This window comes from Zingiber officinale, chromosome 7B, assembly GCF_018446385.1.
Source record: "Zingiber officinale cultivar Zhangliang chromosome 7B, Zo_v1.1, whole genome shotgun sequence".
NCBI lineage: Eukaryota > Viridiplantae > Streptophyta > Magnoliopsida > Zingiberales > Zingiberaceae > Zingiber > Zingiber officinale.
Genome location: NC_055999.1, coordinates 114,610,165 through 114,636,521, shown reverse-complemented (window position 1 = coordinate 114,636,521; position 26,357 = coordinate 114,610,165). Strand labels below are relative to the sequence as shown.

General features: G+C 33.8%; 1 protein-coding gene across 2 annotated transcripts in view; it reads right to left on the bottom strand.

The window, feature by feature from the left end:
- The window catches only part of LOC122007018, a 37,845-nt gene extending 26,935 nt beyond the window's left edge, over positions 1–10,910 (bottom strand). The window contains exons 1-7 of one of the 2 annotated variants that reach the window (XM_042562760.1): positions 10,656–10,910; positions 10,372–10,552; positions 10,143–10,264; positions 3,479–3,595; positions 3,246–3,392; positions 2,717–3,161; positions 2,464–2,617 (exon numbers count right to left, since the gene is read on the bottom strand). In XM_042562760.1, coding sequence (XP_042418694.1) covers positions 2,464–2,617; positions 2,717–3,161; positions 3,246–3,392; positions 3,479–3,595; positions 10,143–10,264; positions 10,372–10,552; positions 10,656–10,745 — 1,256 coding nt within the window. In that variant the 5' untranslated portion in view covers positions 10,746–10,910. Of the gene's footprint in view, positions 1–2,463; positions 3,162–3,245; positions 3,393–3,478; positions 3,596–10,142; positions 10,265–10,371; positions 10,553–10,655 lie in introns of both variants that reach the window. The other variant, XM_042562759.1, reaches the window with a different exon arrangement.
- Positions 10,911–26,357: the final 15,447 nt, after the last annotated feature.

The following is a 26,357-nucleotide window of genomic DNA, read 5'->3' as shown; positions in this document are numbered from 1 at the left end:
CCCGACCCATTATCTCTATGCATGATGCCTCTGGACGTGTCACTGGGCTAGCACAACACATCCATGGGGCCTCAGGTGCGTCGGCATGGAGGCTGAACGAAATGTTTCAACCGTATAAGGCAAAACAAAACTAAGAGTTTAATCCATGGTTGTACTGCATCTATCATCTACATTGTCATTATAGAATCAAATTGAAGATGCAACCAGAAAGAGGACCATGTAGCTCATAGCCTCATATCAAAGCCCATAGAGAGTATGAGTGACAAGAGTTTTAAATTTTAATCTCATCAACCACCTAGATCATGATAGTTTAGCAATAACATAACATTTACACACAGAGAACATGTCATAGTATGAATGATCTAATTTAGATTCAATTTCATGTCGAACAAAAATATTCACAAAATGAAATAAAAAAATTAAGATCTACAATTAGATAATAAAAAAACGGAGGCAAGTTATTATGATTTAAAATATAATCCTCGCATAGGTTGATAATGATGTGGGGTATACTTGCAAATGCCTGTGTACTGTATCAAGTGAAGGACTAGAAATTCATCTGTACCATGATAGTAAAAAATGATGATGATAATAATAATGAACAACACTACTTCATCTGAACAGTTTGGAGGATTGGATGTCTATGATAAAAAGAATTGTTTACAATGATGATTCTAAAAATTATCGGTGGTACGGAATTATTATCATTGGTGACATTATGGAATAGTAACAATTTTCATGAAAAAATAGAAACATAAAATAAAATTATTACATGTGGCATTGTAAAAGTAAAACAAAATCAAATCTTATCCCACTAGGTATTGGTATGGTTGACAATATATTATACAATAATAAATAATGGATTAGATAAATTTAGATTAATACCACATAATATATTATCATAAAAAAACAAGTATATATTTTTTCCTTTTTATAAAAATCAATTATATCAAATTATTATTATGCTATTAATGATATCAACCTATTAATAGATATAATCATGTTGTCATTTTATCGCTTATGAAAAATCAATTAGATTGGGTAACATTTCTAAAATTAGCCTAATCAAACCAAATCTCAACCATTTCCATCAAATTCATCCATTTTGTAGTAAAATTTTACATATCTCTAGCTAATTTCTAGGGAACTCTAATTTGTTTTGGACCTCTCCTTCAATCTTTACAAGATGCTCGATTTCTCAAGAAAGAACCGTTTAGATTTGCCAGTACTTATCCAGTTCTAGCAATCCGTATTGTTAATGGCCAATTTTGACAACTATGTACAAATCCTTCATTCCGGGATTAAAAATAATAATTAAGATTTTATTTGAAAACCACATCAATGATTCCTGTTTACTATTAAAATCCAAAAAGGAAAAAAAAAAAACATAAGACCTAAGCAACCAAAACGTGATAGTTCCAGCACACTTTGATTTGAAGTAAACAATATTGAAGAAAAAAACTTGTAACATGTCATATATATGGAGGGAAAATAGAAAATATTACCAAATAGTGCTTTGTGATTGCTATTTAACTTCAAACATTATAGCACAGGTTACCATTGGATGCCTTCTAGAGATTTTACAATCAATTAAAAAAATAGCATAGAAATGTAGCTTCTTAATTTTACAAACTTAAAGAAACAAGAAGCTTTCGAAGTGTGAAGACCAATTCAAAATCGAAGTTCTTTATAGATATTTCTTGGTCATCAATCCTAAGGTCTCTACCCTATAAGATTTTTTAAGATTAAAATTTGAATAATTCATCAATTTTTATATACTATCAGATACTCTGATATTCAGATACAGCCTATCCACATGGTACTATGTCACACATCCAACACCACACAGATTCTTAGTTGGGCACTGACACCCTTATTGACTATATCTCAGACAACTAGATCTATGTCAATATTGAATATGCATACCCAAGGCCAAGTAACATGCATTAAACACAAGCTAATATTATTATTATTATTATTAAGGGAACCCGGTGCACAAAGCTTCTACCATAGGGGAAGGATCCATTGTACGCAGTCTTACCCTGCTTTTTTGCAAGAGGTTGTTTCCAGGATTAAACACAATCTAATGAAGATGAGAATTTTCTTATTTCATTGATGTGCTAATCAATCTAAACCCTCGGATTAAAATATCTTATTGCTCTTGTATTCAAACAGATACTTTTAAATAAAGACGATGCAGAAACCAATGCCATACTGGCAGGTCTCAATCTGTACCAACACGTATGAAGGGAAATAATGTATCACACCCTTATTCGAGTATCATAGAGGACAAGTATGAGGTTTCAGCTCTTCGCTTAATTTGTTTCAGAATAAACAACAAATATAAAGAGCAGACAAAATTAAGAACACGAAATTTACAACAACTGTTCAGAATATGACGAACCGAAGAAAACATAACTAAATATTGAGTAAGCAATATGTAAAGATATGAACCTGACATACCTCAAATAGTAGGGAAACTTGTCGAACGAAACTTGAATATCACTTGGATTGAGTATTCCTTGTTTCAAACCATCTCTGAAAGCTTGGCATCTATTAGTAGGAATGGAAGTTGTTGATTCCAGATCCTTGAGGAAATCCCTATGGTCATCAAATGCTTTGTATGCATTTCCAGTCAAATTCAGATTAGATGTAGGAGATGCTGCAAGCATTCTTAAAGAGGGCCTTGTTTCATAGTCTAGAGCAGAAACCTTACCAATTTCATCATCATTATGAGCATCAGGACCAATACAATCAAGTTGCATGACCTCATCTCCACCAAGATCAGAAGATATGACTGCATCAGGATTATCAGTTGGAAACTCAGCACCCACATCATTTTGAGAAGTTTCCTTCAGAATATCTGAGCCTTTCTCAAGATCAGGATTGCAATCTTCTGATGCATCACAAACAGAATCCAAGTCGGGCTTTTCTAAACCTTCCTGAGCATTCTCATCATTAGGTGATGAAGGAACACCAGGAAGGTCCTTCATGTTATTAGAAAGGGATGCCAGTATTGAAGCTCCAGCAACTGCTGATGGATCTCCAGACCTGGTTTCAACTTGTACTTCTTTTGCAGAGAGAACCTTTGGTTCCGAAATATCAAGCGGCGAAGGTGGCATTGACACAGCTGAATTGTTATTCTTAAGTAGCTGAAATATCTGCCTACAGATAAGGAATTTTCTCCCAAGGAATGGATAACAAATACTGAGATGCGGTACTAATCAGATTTTCAGAAAGGATACATAAGCATGTTTCCCAGAAGCACTAAAAATTAGTTCATCCCCTCCCATGAGAACAACATTTGAATTTCTCTCAAAACTCTTTCCATTTACCTGCACAAATCCTTTCCTTCCTACTATTTCAAGCATTGCAACTGATGCACCTCCAAGCTGATGTTATAATAATAACAAATAAAATTACATAAAAATATCAACTCAAAATATTAGTTTACCAATGTTAATGTCCTCATTTGTACCTGGGAATGTCTCAATCTGCAAAGAGTTTTGCTGGCAGATGGATCCTTTAACCACAAGTTACAGGTCGGGCTTTGGCCAACAGTGAAGTGAGGATTGGATAGAAGAAGGTGGGGGTTCTAGACAGAGAAAGACAACTGAGTCAAATACCAGACTAGAAATAAGAAGTACCAAGCAACTAAACTAGACAAAAAAAAAATAGATCAAGCACCCTCACTCTGCTATAACTGTTTTGACAACCAAATGAAGTACAACAGGAAGTTGTTTAACTATGCAAACCTCCGGTATCTTATCAACAGCCTGACGATAAATCCCTATGGGTACATTGTGATATATAACATGGATTAAGATATTGTGTCGTGCTAGTTAGCATAGGTGAAATTTACTGTTCTATCTGCCAACCAGCACAGGTTTGAAACCGGAGCCAGGACCTCACAACGACCTCCACGAAGCGGCAGGGGATGCCACGACCTCGCGCTGCGTTCACGAGGCAGCGAAGGAAGCCAACAGCTGGCTTTCTTTTATATTTTTTACTTTTTATGTTTTTTATTTTTTATCTTTTTATTCTTTTTCCCTATTTCTTTCTTTTTCCCTCTTATTTTATTCCTCCTTTATGCTTTCCATTCTTGATGTTAAATTTCTTTATCCTTCCTCTTTAATTTCTTTCCTCCTCCATCCGTCGACAAGGATAGAAAAAAAGCTCTAAAACTCTTTACGAATAGTTAATTTTTTCCCCTACTTCATCCGTCCACAAAGGTATAAAAAAAAATTCCTAAACTCATAGTTAATTTTTCCCCTCTTTCATTCATTCATGAGGTAAACAAAAAGAAAAAAAAAACCTCTTAAAGGATGGTTAACTTTTTCTTCTCCTTTATCTGTACATGAGGAAAAGTCTCATTAAGATGGAGAAAATAGATTGTTAAAAAAAATAAATATATAATATATAATTTCTAACCTTATAAATATATTACTACTGATAAATTATATTATTCTATATATAAATATGGTTTAATTTTAAATTGATCAAAATAAATCCAAATTAAATATAGTTTAAACCTATTTGTTCTTGCTATGTTCTTAGTGATTTCAGTTAACCCTAAATTATCTTTTAATCAACAAGCATCAAATATTTCATGAGATAATATTAAAACTTAAACTCAACATACAACATCCCAAATATAACTCAATAGCAAGCATCTATAAAAATCAAATATTATTAAAAATGTTTTTAAATTAATATATTATATTTTAAAAAGTACCAAAATAGTATTAGCCCAAATATAACTAACATTCCGGTCGTAAACTGAAACTTCAACATCGCTCAAAATTTTAAACCTTGATATATAACATGGTTGGCAAACTAAGTTGATCCCAACACAGATAGGCATCAATGTTGGCCAATTCAATTCCAAGAAATTTCTCAAACACATGCTAAGAATGTCCAAATGTCAAACTATAATCTTGGTGGAAAGCACTAGAAGGAAAAGGTTTTAGGTTTAGTAGATTAAAGATAGAATATATGGAATTTAAGTTTAACAATATTAGAAGTAATGAGACAATTGTTAAGATAGGAGAGGACGAGTTGCCCGGAACCGAAGTTTTAAATATTTAGGATCATTTTTACAAAACGATGGAGGGATTGAGAGAGATGTCTTACATAAAATACAAGTAGGATGGTTGAAATGGAGGAGAGCATCGAGTGTTTTATGTGACCGTAAAGTACCTCTAAAACTTAAAGGAAAGTTCTATAAAATCATAGTTAGATCTGCTATGTTATATGAAACTAAATGTTGGGATATGACTCGATAACATGAGCAAAAGATGAGAGTTGCATAGATGAGAATGTTAAGGCGGATGTATGGACATACAAGAATGGACAAAATAAGAAATGAGAGCATTAGAGAGAAAGTCGAAATTGCATCTATTGAGGGAAAACTCCGAGAGACACGTTTAAGATGGTAAAGACATATACTTAGACGACCAATAAATGCTCCAGTTAGGCGATGTGAAACTATAACAAGCACATATATCAAACGAGAAAGATCAAAAAAGATTTGGTTGGCAACAATAAAATAAGATAAAATTTATTTAAGTATAGATAATGATATCGTAGGAGATAGAGTTTAATGGCGTTAAAGAATTCATATAGCCGACCCACTAGGTGGGATAAGGCTTGGTTGTTCTTATTGTTGTAGGTTAGAAATCTCTAAAATATTGAATATGATGAAGTGAAATTTGATGAGAATTAGGTGTAAATAGGTAAGAAATCATTTGAAAATGAGAAGAAATCAGCCAAATTGAGCAAAAGTCACAAGATTCAGCCAATCTTTCTAGAACCTTTCCTTTCAAGGTGAATTTTCAATTCCGAGAATTTTAAGTTAAGAACAATGGAAAATAGAAATAAGTAATGAATTTCAATTCTGGGAATCAAGGAATTTAAATTTCTAAAATATAAAAAGGACAATCAGGTGCATGCCAATGTGGGTCCCGAGGAAACATTGGGTCTATTATACGCAACCTTACCCGACATTACAAGAAGTTGTTTCCACAACTTGGACCCGTAACCACCAAGCCACATGGTAGCAACTTTAAATTTCTAAAATATAATTTTAAATAATAAAATATTGTTTAATATATTTATGGCATTCTTTGATTAATGTCTTTAAGCTTCCAAATTTAACTAAGATGCTAAATAAAAAAGATCACAACCAAGTCAAAATGCAAGATTCAGTTCAAGTTTATTAAAAACTTCTAGCGGGTATGAGATGTCATTTGGGTGAGTATATAAAGCTTAACTCAACTTCTTGCCATTAAAATGACTTACGGCTTTGATAAATTTGCAAGCTTACATGTTAATGGTGTTCTAACTGATAGATTCTAGATTGTTCTCTAGATTTTAGAGAAGGAAACAAGAGACTATGAGAATTGAAGTTTTATATTCAGTATTGCTTACCATACTATAGATGGAAGAGGCGCCATACACATGAAGTGGACATCATGTGATGAAGGAAAATGGTATGGAGATCTTTCTCTTGATCCACTAAAACAGACCATTATGAAGATTTATATGGGAGCAAATGCAAAACACTCATGTTGGTGTGAGGTCAGTGACTAAAAAACTATTTTAACCAATGTACAAAGACGGTAGAGATGACAAAGGTTCAAAGGATGGAAAGAGTCATAAAAAGAGTTATGCTAACAATAAAAAGATATGGAATTTCAGGTAGAGGCTTTGCAATTGCACTGTTTATAGTATCATTATGTGTTGGGCATATTACTTTCCTGTTGCAATGATGGTCTCGATATTATATTATGTCAACATTGGGTGTTTTACGCATCAATGTCCCAACTCCTTTTTCCCCTTCTACTTGTATTTACTTCTAAAACTAAGACTAGCAATTATTCAATTAAAGCATAATTTCATGTGGGGGTGTTAATTTAAATAACAAATCATATTTTATAGTCAATTTAATTTATTAATAGTAATATCTTTATTTAGTATAATTTATAAGTTATTTAGTAAAGTAATATAAAAATTAATAAAATTTGTAAGTAATAACTAATATCAAATATTAATTGATATTAAATTAGCTTAAATAAAAATAAGTTATAACTTAATAACTAATTCAATCAATGTGTCTAAATTAAAAAAACTAATACGATTTATCAATATTAATTAAAAACTTATAGATAGTATGTATTTTATTGTTTAATTAGTCTAACCTAAAAATATGTTTAATTAATGTGTGTTTGATTAATTTGTTTAATTTAAAAAAAATATATATATCTCCTAACATATGTTTAACTAATGGTGTTCATCCCTAGATGCAAGGCATCTAAGAAGAAGCCCTGCAGTAGGGGAAAAAAAAAAGAAACATTCATTGAATTTTTAATCCAAAGCTTATCATTTTCTACCACCTCTTCCAAAGTCAAAGCCTCCTACTCCATCCCTTGCTCACGCACCCTCTTTCCTTTTTAGAGTCAAAGTTTCCCCTATTTCACAATCAAATCTTCCTCCACTCTCCTTCTAAAGTTGAAGCCCTCTTCTAGATCAATGCTAAATGAGACAAGATTGATACCGCCATGGCCAATCAATGTTATCCAATGATCCAATCATGGTTTGAAATCTCTTACCGTGCCTAGCGGCACAATTGAAAGGTATCTTTTTGAGAAATTTTCAAAAATCGATACTACTAAAAAATGTCTCTTGTGCCATTCTGTCAATCATGTCATGATGATACTCAACGTCTCTTAACATGCTACTACACTAATCAAGATAAATTAAGATAATATTTTTTTCGCAATTTACGTCCATATAAGATAATGTCAAAATTGTATCATTTTAGATGGATCGTAAAACATATACTTATTTTATTTTCTTCGTCATCCCCTTCTACCTCTAATTCACCACCAACACCATAGAACATCTACATGATATCAAAATACTAAAACGCCGACACGGCTCAAGATTTCAACATTAGATCCAATATCTTCATGCCAATGCAATGTTGATTTTAGTCAGCTAGAAAAAATGATATACACAAGACTCCAAACAACACTCTTCTTTAAATTGGAAGCAAGGAGAATTGAATCCTTGATTTAATCTCTAGCGCATGCCATGTGACATGTGTCATCCAACATCATCGTGGAGGAAAAACATATCAGGAAATAGTGTATACTAAGGTACAACAATAAAAGTAGAAAAGAATATGATTCACCTTGTGGTATCATGGTAAGTTGCCTTGTGTTGAATGTAGAATCATAAGGAATCATACAAGTAGCACCTTTATGTAACCATAGAAACCAAGAAGAGTAGAGTGGGTGAAGGATTGGAGATACCAAAGGAGAGCACCAAACTTTTGCCATTAATCCCATGGAATTCAATGGATATTGTGCTATTTGCATTCTGTTTTTGATTATTTGTCTAAAGGTATACTCCATTTGATTACACTCATGTTACCCAACTATTATGAGGATAAGCATTGTTAAAGTTGATTAAATAATTAATTGCAATCATCACATGCCTAAGTAACTTTTGGTAGACAACTTGAGAAATTAAAATTTAAGCCTCGGGAACTTAATTTTTATTATAAAAACATAAGAATAATATCTTTCAGGCTTAGCAAATATGGATTATTTTAAGTAGATAATAATGATTTTATTCTTAGAGCACTCGGCCATAGCATTTCTTTCTAATTTCCTAAAAATAAATCCATTTTCGACTAGCTTTGCTTAAGCTAAATTTGACAATTTGTCTTCCAAGGAAATATTATATTTCATTTGCTTCATTTTGTATCATGAAATGTCTTTGCAATCTTAACAATGGCAAACATATGGTTTTACCAGCATATGAATGTTGGCGGCAACATGGACCTACGTACTAAATAGAGCAAAGTGCTACACTAACAAAATAAAAATAATGGGAGTTGCCTTTGCTTATTGGTTTATCAATGGACAATATGATGTCTCTTGTTTGACTCACAAGGAAAACAAGCATTTCGCACAAAACAAGACTGAAGCCATTGCATCTAAGTTTGGTACATTCTGAGTTTGCACTTTCACACTCATGAATATTATCGTCATCATCAAATTTTGCTAGTACAAATTACTGCAGCTGATTTCATTGATCTTTTATATGTCAATTGTACTCTATGCAAGCCAATATCCCTTTAGCTAAATTGTTTAAATTCACACTTACTATGTTAAAAGAGAATTTTATCTGCACCTCACACCTATAACTCCAATTGATTCAACTTGGATATAATAAATCTCTCATCATTGAACATATTCATATGTCTTATGCTAATTATTTTTACTTTATAATCTATTGAAACTATACCTACTTATTCCATTGTGTTACTTCTTAATTGTTGAAATTTTGATCCATTCAGTATGATAGGTTTCTTATTTTACTATCTTTTGGAGCTACATCTAATTACTTCCAGTGTGTTCCTTCTTAATTGTTGAAAATCGATCAATTGAGTATGATCAGTTGTATCATAGTCTTACAAAGAAACTTTCCTTTTTGCCTAAGGGGCACACAATAATTACAAAAAGACTCCAAAACTTATTTCCATTCCAACTACTGCCATCCATATAACTCTCTTGTTGAATAATAAAATCCAAGAAATCTAAAACTCTTAGATAAAATTTCATATCCATCGCTAATTCGCTTTAACTATTTTCCCACTTTTTTCTTAATTATTAAAAATTTATTTTATTATTTAATTTCTACACCATTTAACTTAGAAATATTTAGTTTCTAAAGCTTCTCACACAATTCATACTTTGAGTTCTTTGTTTTCACCGTCACCAATTACAACTATTTCCTTTAAAGAGAGCATACAACATGGTATCCTATCGCGAATATATCCTTTGGATGGGAAACATCTTTCTCATTTTAGAGCCAATTTTGACCGTCAAGAAAAAATCATTAAACCAATATTATGGATTGAATGTAATCAAGAGCAGGTAATACACATTAAGTGTTACAATTTTTTGACCATTTTCATGATTACCCACTCTATGACAGGTTAGTATAACGTTAGATATCCTATAGATGTATCATTTAGGAACAGGAAGCAAATGCAAAAGTCATATATAACCAACAGAGAAATAAATTTAGTTTCTATGAAACTGATAAAGACATTAGCGCAGCAATACTACCTGAGAGTGTTGTGAAATAAGCTTTGCCCATGCAGCCTTCTGTTGTACTTTTTCTGCTCGTTTCGTCAAATTATCAACAGAGCTGAGACCATGGTTCCTGCTTTCCGCCTTGGTTGCTCGTTCTTTAATAGGAGACAAGACAAGGGGAACAGAAAAAGGTCTAAAGAACAAGATTCAAGAAACCGAAACAAGAGTCACCCACGCAAAGCAACCAAGCTCAAGATCGTACCTCCTGCCAGCATGTGGACTGCGTGGCCAGGGGGATCGCCTTGCTTCTCATCATGCGTTGCGGCCTCTGTCGGAGGGTCCTTACCAGGCTGATCGGAGTTCAACTGCTGGTCGTCAGCCGCTGCTGCCGCTTCTTTGTGGGACTCCTCCCGCTGCCTCTTGGGCGAGACCCCTGCCTCCTCCTGAAGGCCGAAGGCGGATCCCCCGCCAGAAATCGCTTCAGGTGAGAAATCGCCCCAAGAGGCCGAGATCGACAATTTTAGAGGGGCGAGGGAGAAATCGCACCTTCGGCCGTTTCGAAGACGGGGGAGTCGCGGGGGATGGTCCGGAAGGGGGCCGTTTCGTGGACGCCGAGCTCCGCCTCGTCTCCACCATATCTTCACCGCTTCTTCCTTGATCTCTTCGCCCTCCTCTTCGAGGCTCCTCTCCCGCGAGGGATCAGGTCGAAGCGCAGCGCGATCGAACGCAGAGACGGGAGAAGGATTGGGGTTCGTGCTCAAGGAGGAAAGGAAGGGATGCGTATTTGTAATTATTGCCCAGAAAAATAAAAATAAAAATAAACAGATGAATTTTAGGGTTTCACTTGTCCCCGTTCCAAATCTGGAAAGTTACTTTGCCATAGTTCGTCGCATTATTTGCAATTACTGACGATATTTTTATCCACAAGGCCTTATTAAATATTGAAAATTTCAAGGTCTTTATCGTTTTGAGCCACATATTGTAAAAAATAATAAATAAACAAAGCGGTGCCAATGCATTTGACCACCAAGTTCGAATGTTAGATTTAAGTTTTTGACTTTTAAATAATTATTGAAATTAACTAGCCGCATGTCATTGTTAGTGCCGAAAACAAATAGGCATGTGAGTTAAACACATTAAATTTTATTCCATAAAATAAAAATAAAAATAAAAATAAATATGAAATAAATTACTCTAATTTTCTCTTTTTTACTAATTTCTACTCTAAATCCTTAAAAAACAGGGTAAAAAAAATAGGATGAGAATTCAATACTACTAATAACAATTAAATTTTATCTCACTAGCTGGATCGATTATATACCATTATATCCTATCATCTATTATATTATCATCTATATTTAAATAAATTTTATATTATTTTATTATTAATAACTAAGTCTTTTTTTATTTTTCTCTTCCTTACTTAATATGTGTATTTGTCATAATTTCACATTATCTAACTGAAATATTTATTAGTCATCTAAGTATATATCTGTATCATTTTAAATGTCTCTCGGAGTTTTCACTCAATAAATGCAACTCCAACTTTCTAATGCTCTCATTTTTTTTATTTTGTCCATCCTCTTATGTCCACGTATCCACTTTAATATCATCATCTCTGCAACTCTCATCTTTTGTTTATGTGTTCGAGTCATAACCCAATATTCAACGTCATATAATATAGCAAATATAATCGTTGTTTTGTATAATTTCTCTTTATGTTTTAGAAATACTTTGTGATTACATAAAGCACCCAACGCTCTCCTCCATTTCAAAATTTACAAAAATAATCCTAAATACTTAGAGCTCTCAATTTCAAACAACTCGTCATTTCTTATATTAATAATTATCTCATTATGTCTAATACTATTAAACTTAAATTCTATATATCCTATCTTTACTCTACTAAGCTAAAATCTTTTACTTCTAGTATTTCCATCAAAATTCTAGTTTATTATTACTCATTCACATGTCTCATTTAGTGAGTTCGTTCATGATCAGTGTAAAAAAATAGGACTTTAAAGTTAATCATTAATATAACCATATCTTTATTAGAAATACTTCAGTTATTCTGCCTAAAGTTGTCATTATGGTCATTAATCCTCGTACATATCTTTAATTAATTCAATATATAATATACTAACATCTTTTTTTATAAAATTCTCTAAATAATTTATCTTAAGAGTCTATCATAAATTTTTACTGAGTCAATGAATACTATATGTAAATCTTACTTTCGTTCTCGATACTTTTCAATTAGTTATCAGAGAAGATATATAACTTCTATTATCGACCTTCCAAGCATGTACTCAAATTTATTTTTGGTCAATATGGTCTCCTTCTTTAAATTTTTTTATTACTTTTTTCTAAAGTTTTATGGTATGACACATTAGTTTAATACTTCTATAGTTTGTAAAATTTGATACGTCTTCATTGTTCTTATATAAGGAAACTAAAATATTTTCCCTCTATTGATCAAGTTTTTTTAGAGTTTTCAATATCATGTTAAATAATTTTGTAAGTAATTCAATATTTTATTCCCTATGCACTTCTATACCTATATCGAAATATTATCTGATCCAATGACTTTCCATTTTACATCTCATTTAAAACTTATCCTACTTCTAAAATTTGAATAAAAAGTTAATGAAAATACCTCTTCCATCATTATTTTATTTCTCCATCGTTTACTAATATCTTATTACATTAATCTTTAATACATTTTATTTGGATAAGATCTTTTATCTTCCTCTCTCTCACTTTATTTATTTTATAAATATCTCTTTTCCCTTCTTTTATATCTAATTTCCAATATAATCATTCAAAAATTTCATCTGTTTCTTTATTTGCTGTTTTCTTAATCTCTTTCTTATTATTGTATATTTTTTCAAAAATGTCCTCGTTCTTACAAATATATATTTTCTCATAGGTTGTTCATTTTTCCTTCATTTTCTTTTGTGCTTTATCATTCCACCATCAAGATTCTTTACTTAGTGATTCATGCTCCTTTGACTCATAGAGTAGACTTTTAGCTACTATTTTAAATTTTAATACCATCTTATCTCATATCATATTAAAGTCACTGTATATTTCACCTAATACGTGTAATCCTATCTTCTTCTTAAATATGTTTTGATTCTCATCCTTTAACTTTTACCACATAATTCTAGGAATCGTATATATTTTTATTCTATTGATACTATGATTGAGACGTATATCCAACACTACTAACTTATGTTGGGTAATTAAACTTTCTCTAGAGATTATCTTGCAATCTTTACAAATTTTTCTATCCCTCTTCCTAACTATAAGAAAATTAATTTGAGACTTATTATTCTAACTTTTGAATATGACTAAGTATTCTTTTCTTTTTTTAGAAACGTATTAGTTAGCATAAGATCATATGTTATCGTAAAATCTAATATAGTTTTCCTTATTTATTTCTTATCTCAAACCCATAACCTCATGCACCTTCTCATATTCTTCATTTTTAACTTTGATATGCACATTTAGATAGTCTCCTATTAAAATCATTTCATTTGACGAAATATTTTTTTAATATTTCATCTAGGTAGTCTCAAAATCTTGATTTGGTATCTTTATCTAATTCTACTTGTGGTACATATATGCTAATTGCATTTATAATTTTTTTTACCACTATTATCTTAAGAGCTATAATTTTAACTCACTTTCCAACTACTTTTATAATTTCATTCTTTATCGAACTATCTACAACAATACGCACTTCATTTCTTGTTTTATTCTTTCCTATATATCATAATTTAAAATCTGAGATCTTTATCATATATGTCTTTTCGTCTATCCATTTTGTCTCCTGTACACACAAAATACTGATTATTCTCCTAATCATCATATCTATTATCTCCGTTATTTTACTTGTAAGAGTTCCTATATTATATATTCCAAATTTTAGACTATTAGTCTTCTTATAATATTTGTTCTTATCCAATCTACGGTATGAGAACTCTTACCTATTTAATACTATACTTAAGTTCTTATAGAGATATAGCAGTCATTACCGAGACAATCCTAAAATATCAATTATATGATAGTAATAAGTGATCTCTTATCGAGACGTATTGGTATTTAAATAAATATATAAGTGAAATGTTATGGAATAGCCTATCAAAATGGAAAAGTTATTGCAGAATTACAAATAAATATAAATTATTATCATTGGTTGTTATATGTAGCCGATTGTACATGCAATAAAAAAATAATAGCAGTGCTAAAGATTTTTCTCTGACCACTTACAATCCATTAGGTGAATTATTCTTAATAAGTTTATTGCAACCACTCTTTTAAAAAAAATAATATGACAAACCTCTTTGTACTTTACTCCCTAGTTATTTAAGGTGTAAGACGCCCAAAAATACATAGGTATTGTGGGACCTGAGATGCTAGGTGGAAGGTGAGGTGAATGCTTATCAATGTCTAGCATTTTGAATATAAATGTTTACAATTCAAACATATAAAGGAAATTTATGTCAAAATCTTTCATTAACAAAATTCAAATATTTCACAAAATATTAAACAATGTTGTAAATATAAAATTTACTAACATTCAAATATTGAAATAGTTTATCTTCATAATCAAAATCAAACTTTAAATTAAAGAAAAAATGAACTTCAAATATCTAAATCATCAAAGTTTTCTTCTTCTTCCTCAATCTTATATTATCATCATCGCTAGATATTTTCAGATTTATGCATACAAATATTATTGATTTAAAGTCATAGAATTATTACTTTTTAAATTAATTTATTGTAAATCAAATACATGACCAAAAGCATGATATATACACCATTATGTAATAATTAGAAAGTTAAGTGGATGATTATTCCGTTAATGGAGAAATGAAACAAATTAAATTCATTAATTCAAGAGGAAGGGGGTTGGATCGGCATCGCTCCATTGCCAGTCACTCCAATACGCCCCTGTCGCTGCCAATGACTACTCCACTACTGTGGATAAACCATAGATTGTTGGATTTGTGGCTCCATCCATCCAATGATTATCTGATCTCCATTGAACACGATTCAATTCCTTCTCATACCTGCATCGTATAAAGTTAACCTAACCCTATATGTTGGCTAATAGTGGCCATTGGAAGTAGTATAGAAAGAGAGAATGAGGGGGAGGGGGAGCGGTAATCAGGGTAGGTGATCATGTGATGTTGTCGTTGTTTGTTTATTCACCAAGATCATACACTTGTGTAGTAAATGTTGGTGTTACATCAATTTATCCATATCTCTCCAATAAAAAAGAAGAAGAGAAGGACAAATCATGTGTAAATCTACCCTCGGTCGTATCCATCGAGTTATATTCCTCTAGCAATCGATACTTTCCTGATTTCATCATCGGCTTCGTCCACCTTCTCGTCGGCACCTTCCACCTTCTCTTCGGCCGCTTCAGCTTCGAATACAACGTATAATAATTATTCTTGTTACTTACTTTACGGCCCCCTAAATCTAAAATCCCGGGCTTACCCTGCTCCTCTTCATCAATAAGTTTATAATTGACTTGTAGAAGATCTTTTCTTAATTTTTTTTTTATGTAGTTGTCCGTATTTCTTTTGAAGAAGATGAAGCTTGAGATCTAAGACTATAAGTATCTTCATCAACTCCTGAAGCTCGTGCAGCTTCACTCCACTCCAAGTCAAATTGATATTATCAAATACCAAATTATTTTCTTTATTAGTGTTATCATTCAATCCATCATCTGTCATTCATTGCTATCGTCTATCTCATTTAAAACAATATGATCGACAATGTAATCCATACCATATCGAAGCCTCAAAACCCTATTATACTTAATAAAAATTAAATCATTTAGTTTTTTTTACTTCAACTTGTTTTTTATTTAGGAAAGAAACTTCACACAAAACAAAACAAAAAAATACGTTAATTTTAATTTTTATAATAATTTATTTAATATTTTCATAATATTTATATTTAAATATACAAAAACACTAAAGTTGCATTCACAAGCGCTTAAACTACATGTAGACATATAACTTTAATGACAAATGTTTGTAATTCCAGTTTGGAGCACCCATAAGTTGATCACAATTCAACTGACAAAAATTTAAATTTGAAATTAAATAATAGTCGTTAATTTTAAATATGACAATTGATAAAAAAAAACACACTTAAAATTGTGAAATTTTTAATAGGTGCACTTGTTTTCCATTTTATCCCTCTTATCAACTAGAATGGCGTTGCATTCAAAAAACAGAATGCAACCGTTATAGTATTGTATTTCAAAGAAAAATACTATGTAGTTCTGATTTTCAAAATACAACATCAAAGTGTTGCTTAAAAATCAACACCAAATTGGACTACCATAGTGGTGTTGATTTTTGAAAATTAGCTAAAATTTTTAAAACTTCAATAAGGTAAGGAAAATTACACCTAACCTCTCAAAAGGTGCTCACTTAAGTACACTTCATTCAAGCATTGTGCCTGTGTTACTGCCCCAGGAGCAAATGGCGCATAACTACGCCTTGCGTTTAGGCGCAAGTAGGCACGCGCTTATCACAACTATGCTTCACTTCTTTGAAGAGCTTTTAGAATGAGTCGTCTTCTTGCAAATTCTTACACATTCAACACTCACATCAAGGTTATATCATATATTTGGCAATCCATTTAAGTTAGGAAAACCAAAATAGCATAAATATGCTCACGCACATGCATCAAATGCAATACTATGCTTTAGGGCCCATGTCTAGGGTCTCCTTGTTAGATCAAGTTATACGTTAGAGAGAGGATGAATAACATTTGATCGAATGTGCATACTTGGATTGTTAATGCACATTGGAAAATAAAAATAATACAAAGACAATCACAAAAAGTAAAACACAATAAATTTACGTGGTTCAAAATCTCAAATTCCTACTCTACAACATACTTCTCAGCGTGAATATACTACTTTTATTCAAATTGAAAATTCTTCAGAGGTAGATAAACCTCTTATAAATTCCTATATTAACAACAATACAATAATACAAAAATATAGTAAAAGAAATATTATTAATGGTGATCGGATTTATCCTAAAGAAGTAGCAAATTCTCCTAAACGATATAGTTGAATTTCCTCCTTTAGAGGTTGGATAAATATGATCGGGCAATATCCTCAAAGTCTGTAGAACAATGCTACTTAGAGTTTGCATAGTAATTTTAGGAGGTTCGCCAGACAATATCCTCAAAGTTTGCAGAGCAATGTTTCTTAGAATTCACAGAGCAATCTTATGAAGGATCGTCGAGCAATAACTTTGCATGCCGTAGGGTAATTTTAGAGGATGCATTGAGCAATAACTTTATGTTCCGCAGAGCAATCTTACGAAGGATTATCGAGTAATAACTCTGCATTCTATAAAGTAATCTTAGAGAATGCGCTGAATAATAATTCTGCATTCAGCAGAATAATCTTATAGGATTGGTCGAGTAATGATATTAAGAGTGTACGAAGCAATAGCATAAGGGTCTGCAGAGTAACATTATTAAGCGAGTACTTCATCATCAAGCCTGATTTTTAGAAGAGGACTATGTAATGAACCACAAGCCCATGAGTAAAATTATTCTTGGGGAAATAAAAGAGGACACTTCTACTTTATTACCAATGGTACAAGATGAGATACCACAAGTAACTGCAACACGTGTCACAAATGATGTACAATTACAGATAGTGTCTCGTCGTAATGGGAGGGTTGTTAGGTAACCTGATAGATTCATGTTTTTGGGAGAGTCTTCGGACTTGATCCCTGGTGAATATGAAGCTGATCCCTGGACATATGATGAAGTACTCCAAGATAAAGATGCAGCATATTGGCAAAGTGTAATGAACTCTGAAATAGAATCTATGAATTCTAATCAGGTCTGGGAGCTTGTAGACCCACCAAATGGCGTAAAAGACATTGGATGTAAATAGGTCTACAAAAGGAAAAGAGGAACATACGAGAAGGTGGAAACCTTTAAAGTGAGGCTTGTTGCAAAGGGGTATACTCAGAAAGAGGAAATCGATTATGAGGAAACTTTTTCACCGGTAGTCATGCATAAGTCTATCCGGATTCTTTTATCTATTGCTGCTCATATGGATTATGAAGTTTGGCAAATGGATGTCAAGACATCTTTCCTTAACGAAAGTCTTGAAGAAAACATCTATATGAAGCAACCAGAGGGATTCATTGCGAAGGGCAAAGAGCATCTTGTATGTAAGCTCAATTGGTGCATTTATAGATTGAAGCAAACTTCAATATTTTGGAACATCCAGTTTGATGAAATGATCCAGTCTTATGGATTCATTTAATGTCCGGATGAGTCTTGTGTGTACAAGAAAAGTGATGGAAACGTTGTGATATTTTTTGTACTATACATAGATGACATTTTGCTCATTGGCAACAATGTCAAAGTGTTGTCAGACGTAAGGATATGGTTGTCCAGGTAGTTTGATATAAAGGACTTGGGAGAATGTGAACATATTCTTGGAATCAAAGTAATAAGGAATCGCAAGAAAATGATGTTGTGCTTATCCCAAGTTTCGTACATCGATACTATCCTAGCTCGTTTTAGCATGTAAAACTCCAAGAAAGGTTTTTTACCTCTTCGGCATTGAGTACCTTTATCTAAAGAAATGTGTCCTAAAACATCAAAGGAGATAGAGGAGATGAAGGCAGTTCCTTATGCTTCGGCTGTAGGAAACCTAATGTATGCAATGCTATGTACGAGATCGGATATCTATTTTATCGTGGACATGGTTAACGGATATCAAAGTAGCCCAGGACCGGGACATTAGACTGCCGTAAAGCATATATTAAAACACCTGAGAAGGACTAGAGATTATATGCTGGTTTACCAGGTAGATAATTTGCTCCCTGTGGGTTACACGGATTCAGACTTTTAATCAGATAGGGACAGTAGTAAGTCAACCTCAAGGTATGTGTTTACTTTAAGATGTGGAGGCATAGCATGGAGGAGTGTTAAGTAGAAATGTGTTTCAGACTCCACCATGGAAGCTGAGTATGTGGCAGCCTCTGAGGCAGCCAAAGAAGTTGTATGGCTCAGAAACTTCTTGATGGGCATAGATGTGATTCCTAGTTTGCCCAAAGTTATCATAATTTATTGTGATAACAGTGGTGCGGTAGCAAACTCGAAGGAACCACGAGCCCATAGGACAAGTAAACATATTGAGCACAAGTACCACCTTATACGAGACATCATAAAACGAGGAGAGGTTGTTATCGCCAAGATTACATCAGCAGATAACCTGGCAGATCCTTTCACTAAGGCCCTTTTGGCGAGAGCTTTTGATAAGCATGTTGAGGAGATAGGAATCAGATGTATGACAGTATTTATGACAGCATAGTCTTTCAGTATAAGTGGGAGATTATTGGGATGTATACTATAAGCCTAGCTTTTGTATGAATATCTGTTTTGAAATATTTTAAAATGAGAATCACTTTGGTTAAATATTTGTATTTTATATTTATATATATGTTAATGCAGTTGTCCATTTAATTTATATTATAAGGTAGATCTGCTACCTTAGCGGCCCCCTAATGCCGGCCCCACGGATATGGAGGGAGGTTCATGCAGGTACACAGGTCATAAGCGCATGGCGGGGTAAACCCCAGGTCGTTAGTTCCTGAGAATCGACCCTTGGCTATTACGCCAGAGATACCATGCGCCCACCGTCTGCGCTATGCCCTGGGGGCAATTTAATTTATATTGTAGATAACATGGTGTGTGGTGTCACACAGAAGATCATGTTATTAGTTTCTTATAAATTATAAATAATAGCTCACAATCAAGATGGATTGGGGCAACCCATTGGAATGGTTGTAGTGTAATTTGATATTAGTCTGTCTTGACTATAAAATTAACTAGTACACTATGTGTGTATTGAGCAGGACCATTTGAAGTTGTTCGATTTATACTGACTATATAAAAGAACAGAACCTCTGTTATTATGGATGTGCGTCCTTTTAATCCATATATAATAACAAACACATATACTTAGTATTTATTTCTTTAACTTATCAATGAGTGAGATTTATTCATTAAATTAATAGGCCCGATAAGTTGGAAAATAATACTATTTATATGGTGTGTTGTTGATTATAGAAAAAATCTCTGTCCTAATTATTTAGGTTGATGATGTCCCCTTGAGGAGCTCATAAGAATTATCATGTAAACCCTACAGGTGGACTTATCCAGCATGATAATAAAGTTGAGTGGTACTACTCTTGAAATCAGATGTTAATTAATTGAGTTGTCAGTAACTCATTTAATTAACGGACATACAAAATCTTAAACACAGGGAGATTAACGCACTCATGATAAGAAGTATCTTATATTGTAATATGAGATTGGTACGGTAGTTCAATAATAATCATTTAGTGGTGTGAGTTATTATTGATGGACTCGGGTTGAGTGTTCGGGCCGAACACAGGAAGCCCAAGCCCATCAGGAGGCCTAAACTGTAACGACCCACCTCCTACTAACTAGGCTGCGAGGCCAGACCGTTACATTATGCTGTGCTAAGCTATAAGGTGCGGAAAACCGTACTAATTAAAATCTTACTCTGCTAATGACTATTACAGTCTGTAGGACTAGGTTCAAAGACCTTTCCATTGACATGCATACACTAGGGAAGGAACCCGAACCTTCGATTTGATCGAAAGACTGAAATGAGACCCTTCCAGCTGAAATCAGACACTCCAATCGATCGGCTGATCGATTGGAGTCATCTGATCGATCCCCTGATCGATTTAGCATGCTACTGTGCACGGAAGAATTTTATCGATCGATCGGCTGATCGATCCAACTATACCAATCGATCCAGTGATCGATTCAGAAGCTCTCTGTTCACGAGGCTAATTCTTCGATCGATCCAATGATCGATTCCAGAGCTTACTGTTCGCGGAAATCAGCTCTCAATCGATCAACCGATCGATTGAGGTCCCTCCAATCGATCAGTCGATCGATTGGAGTTTCTGATTTCGCTGCAGAACTTTGATTTCAGAGCTCGATCATACACAACTCACTATAATAAACCTAAAATGCCTAGAGAACATTGTAATAGGTCTTCACTAACATTATGCATGATTTGCTACTAGTCAATAAGCTAACTAGTGTCCTAGGCATGGCATAAGCATAGTTTCACAATTCAGAATTTTTAAACATTCTAGAGGTGCATAAACATTAAAAGAACAAAAGGTTCTAGTTCTTTAAATTTGCTAGTTCATGGCATTTAACATACTAAGGTGCGGAATAATGAAATATTATTGAGTTCTAATGCTCAAAACAAAACTTGCTGGATCCCTAAGATCTTTATTCCAAGTTCCTGCCCACACACATCTTTGTAGCATTGTCCTCCAGCGTCCGCTAATCCATCCTTCCTTTACCTTTATCTGCAGTATAAGGAAAAGAAGTATCTGTAAGCTCGAGAGCTTAGTAAGAAACCATCTACATCACAAAACATGCATACGATGCAACTTATGCTTTTAAAACATGCTATTTGAAATATATACTGAACATGTTAGAGCATGGCATGACATACTATCATACAAAACATAGAAATCTATAGCTGATCATGGCAATATCTTCTAGTATCAACAAGATAGAACTAAACGGATACGATAGCTAACTAAACTAATGCTAAGCTGATACAAATTCTGAACTGTAATCACATGACTAAATTGTGAAGCTTTGAAAAACTATTTATCATAAATAGATGAATATACTAATCATGCTGTTGTTGGACCCGACAACTGTACTTATTGTGCGCGCATCCATAACTAAACTCGGGGTTGCAAATCCCGATTCTAGTAGGGTATACTAGGTTATCTAAACCTAGGGACGACTGTGGGAGCACAACCCAAGGACAACTGAAGTCCATTACAGTGCCACTGAAAAGTAAAATACTGATTTGTAGCTAATATACCTTACCTTGCTCTTACTAGGTTATCTGAACCTAGAGGCGACTGTGGAAGCCCACCCATTGGATCATAGTCCCATATAAGCTGAAGCAAGGCTAAGTATGCTATAAAATGCTCCTATTACATTTATCTAAGCTATTAAAAATGTCTATGTTGCATTTAACTGAGCTAAATATTTTATCAAACATTTGGTGTGCACTAATTCACACCCTATGTGCTGAAAATCTGCATGCAACTAAACTAAGACATAAAATCGTGAAAAGAGCTACTTATACTGCAGGTGAGGGGTTTCTTACATCCTGCGCTAGATTCCTTACAATCCAATCGCTAGGTTTTTCGGAGAAGGGATCTCTTCGACGATCTTCTCGCGTCTATGCGTTCTTCTCGCTGAGAGGAGCGTCCTCGTACCCTTGATGTTGTCGGAAGATACTCCTATGGCCCTAGGGATGGAACCCTAGGTTCTTCCTTGGACTTGGGCGCCGAGAGGTGAGGAAGGGAGAGGGGTCGGCGGAATTAGGGTGAGGAGAGGAAAAGCTTCCGATGAAAACTAATAACTCCTCACTTAATTTTTTCCTATTTATATTAAGTGGTTTATTCGGCTAACTAAACCTTAAATATAACTGTTTCCCTCTTCTTTCAGCACACCCCTGCTGGGGCCTCCTGGTTACTAGAGTTGTCTATAAGACATAGGGTCTCATAGGTCTTAGGTTCAATTCCCGCTTTGACTATTTTACGTTTCTATTTATTTTTGCTACTTCTGCTACTCCAAAAATTCCATAAAAATATTCTAAAATTCCAGAAAAATCATATAATATTTCTAAAATTGATTTGAGAATTTTTGAGTGTTACATAAACCAATTCCTCCTCTAGGTTCCTGTTGTAGCCTTTATATAAAGTCTTGCATCCACTCATCCATAACTTGGTTTGGTTTAACTTAACTTGGTTTGGTTTAACTTGGTTATAGAAAGGGAGATTTTTTTCTAAACAAAATTCTGTTAGATTTTTTCTAAATAAAATTCTGTTATTTTTCTTTCTTTGTAACCGATGTCAAAGGTTATAAAAGGAGTAGGTAGTGCCCCCTAAAACCTAATTTCTAAATCCACAATTCTCTTCTCCCCTTGTGGCCGGCGCCACCTTATCCTCCACATAGGGCTGGCGCCACCCTCTCCCTTGCAAAGGGTCGACGCCCTTTCCCCTTGTGGCCGGCGCCACCTTCTCCTCCACCTAGGACTGGCATCCCCTTCTTGCTTGCTAGGGGTCGGCGCCCCTTCCTTGTAATCTCTTGGTGGGCAACGACTTGAAGAAGTTGGAGAAGAAGAAGAGGAGGAAGAAGAGAAGGAAGAAGATTAGAAGGTGCCCCATCCTAGAGCCTCCTTTTGTAATCGGCGGTTTGGAAACCAAGAAGAGAAGGAGGGTGGTGTTGTATTGGTAGATCATCGCCCACACAACGCCCAAGAAGAGGAGAGAAATACGGCAGAAGATCAAGAGGTCTTTAGCTACAAAGAAAGATACAATTAGTTCTTTAATTTCGCTGCGTAACTAGTTTTGTTTTCTTTGTAACAATTTTGAATATCAACTCAAGAGGCTAGTGATCTTGTACTTCGATCAAGGTGTGCTTTGATCCGTCAAGAACTTGCTTGATTGATCAAATATATGTCTGATCGAACATGCGGGTTGTTAGGAAAAGTTTTGTACTTGTACAATTTTTGTACAGAGAATTTTAAACAGAACGGAATTCCAGCACCTTCAGGATGTGCCTACGGAAGTGGGGCACTTGCTTGATCTCATTGTTTAGAACATCTTTGTAGATTTCTCCTGCTTCCTCTTTTTCAAAAATTCTGATAGTAAGGCCTTCATGAGGGCAGTTGAAATAACAAGGAAAATTTAAGCATAAAATTGTAACAAGTAAACCAATTAGGAGTAATCAATCACTTATGGGTTGCAAGCTGGGAATCTTGAAAGGGCATAGATCAAAATAAGACAGAAGACAATTGTCCAATAACGAGTTATGTTATAATGTTTATTCTGTAATTTTTGCCACACCTCAGAAAAAGAACAATGTGCTCGAGCTTTGTTAATATCAGATAAATTCGAAAGATCTAGAAGTCATAGCCCATAATAAGATGGGAAAAGTTTTAAAAGAATATAAAAATAGTTCTTTCCATCTTTTCAGGGATGAATGATGGTCAGTTAAGAAATTACAATTCTTTTGGGCCATGAAATGAAAGACACCAGGATCAATGAATTTCACATAATAAAAGCAATAAAATAATAGAGGAATGAGAGGTATTCGATGATACGGAAAGACTATCACAGTACCAGCTAGAATCCTAAAGGAATTTGAGGCTAGTTTATTTAAAGGGATTTACAAGAAAGAAAAGATATTCATATACACAGAAAGTATTAGAAGATATAAGCCTCTTTCAAATTGATCCACAAAAAAAGTAATGAAGCCCAAGGGTGACTTATGGGGATGCTAAGAAGATGAAGGATAAATCATGGATAAGCTCCCAACCGAATACTCATGATTGTAATGAACAAAAGGGTGAGAAGGATGCAATAGACTTTCTACTGTTTCAAACTAAAGGAGCAAGGTGATTGAAGGATTTTGGTGTGAATGCAAGACAAAGGAGTAGCTATGAAAGTGAGGTAATCACAAAAGTAGGGTAAAAATACTTACTGATGTGAATAAGCTAAGATCGAAAGGGAAAAAAGGGATGAGAAGATGGGAACAAAGAAGCAGAGAAGATGAATAGGTTTTAGGGTTAAAAAAGATTCAACGATGACAAATTGGAAAGCAATGGAAAACACTTTACATTTGTAGTGAAAAAAACTTTTATCAAGGAGGCATGAATTTCCAGGTGAACCAATGGAGGAGATAAGGGAATTCTCTTTATTAGTCGGTGAAGGGGTTGAATGAACTCAGAGTTGAGTGGTAAGCATAATTTCCTATGACTAGTGCAAGAATATAAATGAACATGCGTTCTCAAAAACAAGAATATAAATATATCTATTGGTCGGATCACTTTTTTAAAGGTTTTGGTTGTCCATGAATTATCCCCATATTGCACAGATAAGATACAATTAAGTATAAAACAGAGAAGCTTGCAGACTTACAAGAAGATGGAAAAACATTTGTATTACTATGAGATATCATAGGTTAATTTTTTATTACAATATGAAATATTAATATTTGAAGGGATACATATTTAAGAAATGAAAGTTTAGGATGCCATTGATGAGATACTTCGTTAGAAGATTGTCGAAGATGATTTTCTCTAATTGTTCACGCCTGGTCCTATGGTTAATAGCATCTTCAAGTGTTATATTAATCTTACACAAGTGTTGGCTCTGTAGATTAAACTTTGATTTGATTGCTCTTTCCCTACAAAGGGCAACATCCAGTTCACTTCATGCTTGATCTCTTTGTTATATTAAGATCCTTATATAGGGAGAGTCCACCTCCGGTTGAATTTTCACCAAGGACCCTACTCCAAATTACATATATGATTCAAACAAAAACCTCAGAAACTAGATATGCATGTCACGAAGGGAACAAGTATTTAAACTACAAAGAAAAAGATGAGGAGGTGTCACCATGAAGCTAAGTGAGTTTCCAAATCTGAAGAATCTATTGAAGTGAGAAAAGCAAGGTTAGAATCCTCAAAGGATTCCTCCAAAGACATGAGCATTTTAATACCCTCCTTAGAGGGTCTCGTCTTTTGACTGCTCCTTCAAAATCAAGAGTTCTCATTTGATCTCTTAGATGATTTTGGGTCATCCAGACAAACCAGTAAATAAGAGAAATGTGGAAGGGACACAAGCAATTAGAATGCTAATAAGTGAATAGGGGAACAAGGTTTGGGGTGCACCTCTATAAAGTAAATACATATGGTATTTATTCATGATGACAAGTCGTATCATGGAAAAGACACATCACTTTCTCAAGAACACAAGAAAAATATATAGTGGAATTAAAGGCGACATTTCAAATTAAGATAAGATTGGTGGGCAGACAAATATGCAAATTTGAACATTGAAGGTTCGCATAACACGCTTCCATAAAGTCAAACATTTGTATAAGGATGCAATACATAGAAATAAGGAAAAGCTAAAAAAGATAAACATTCCTATATGTATACCAAAAGACAGGAGGAAAATATAAAATTAGCGACAAAGTCTACATGCAGAAGATATCTCCTATTTTGCACAAGTATAAGCATGTAATATATCAAGCTCTTAGAGTAATGTCTTTTCTCATCGAAGTGCCTCCTCTAAAGCCATTGCT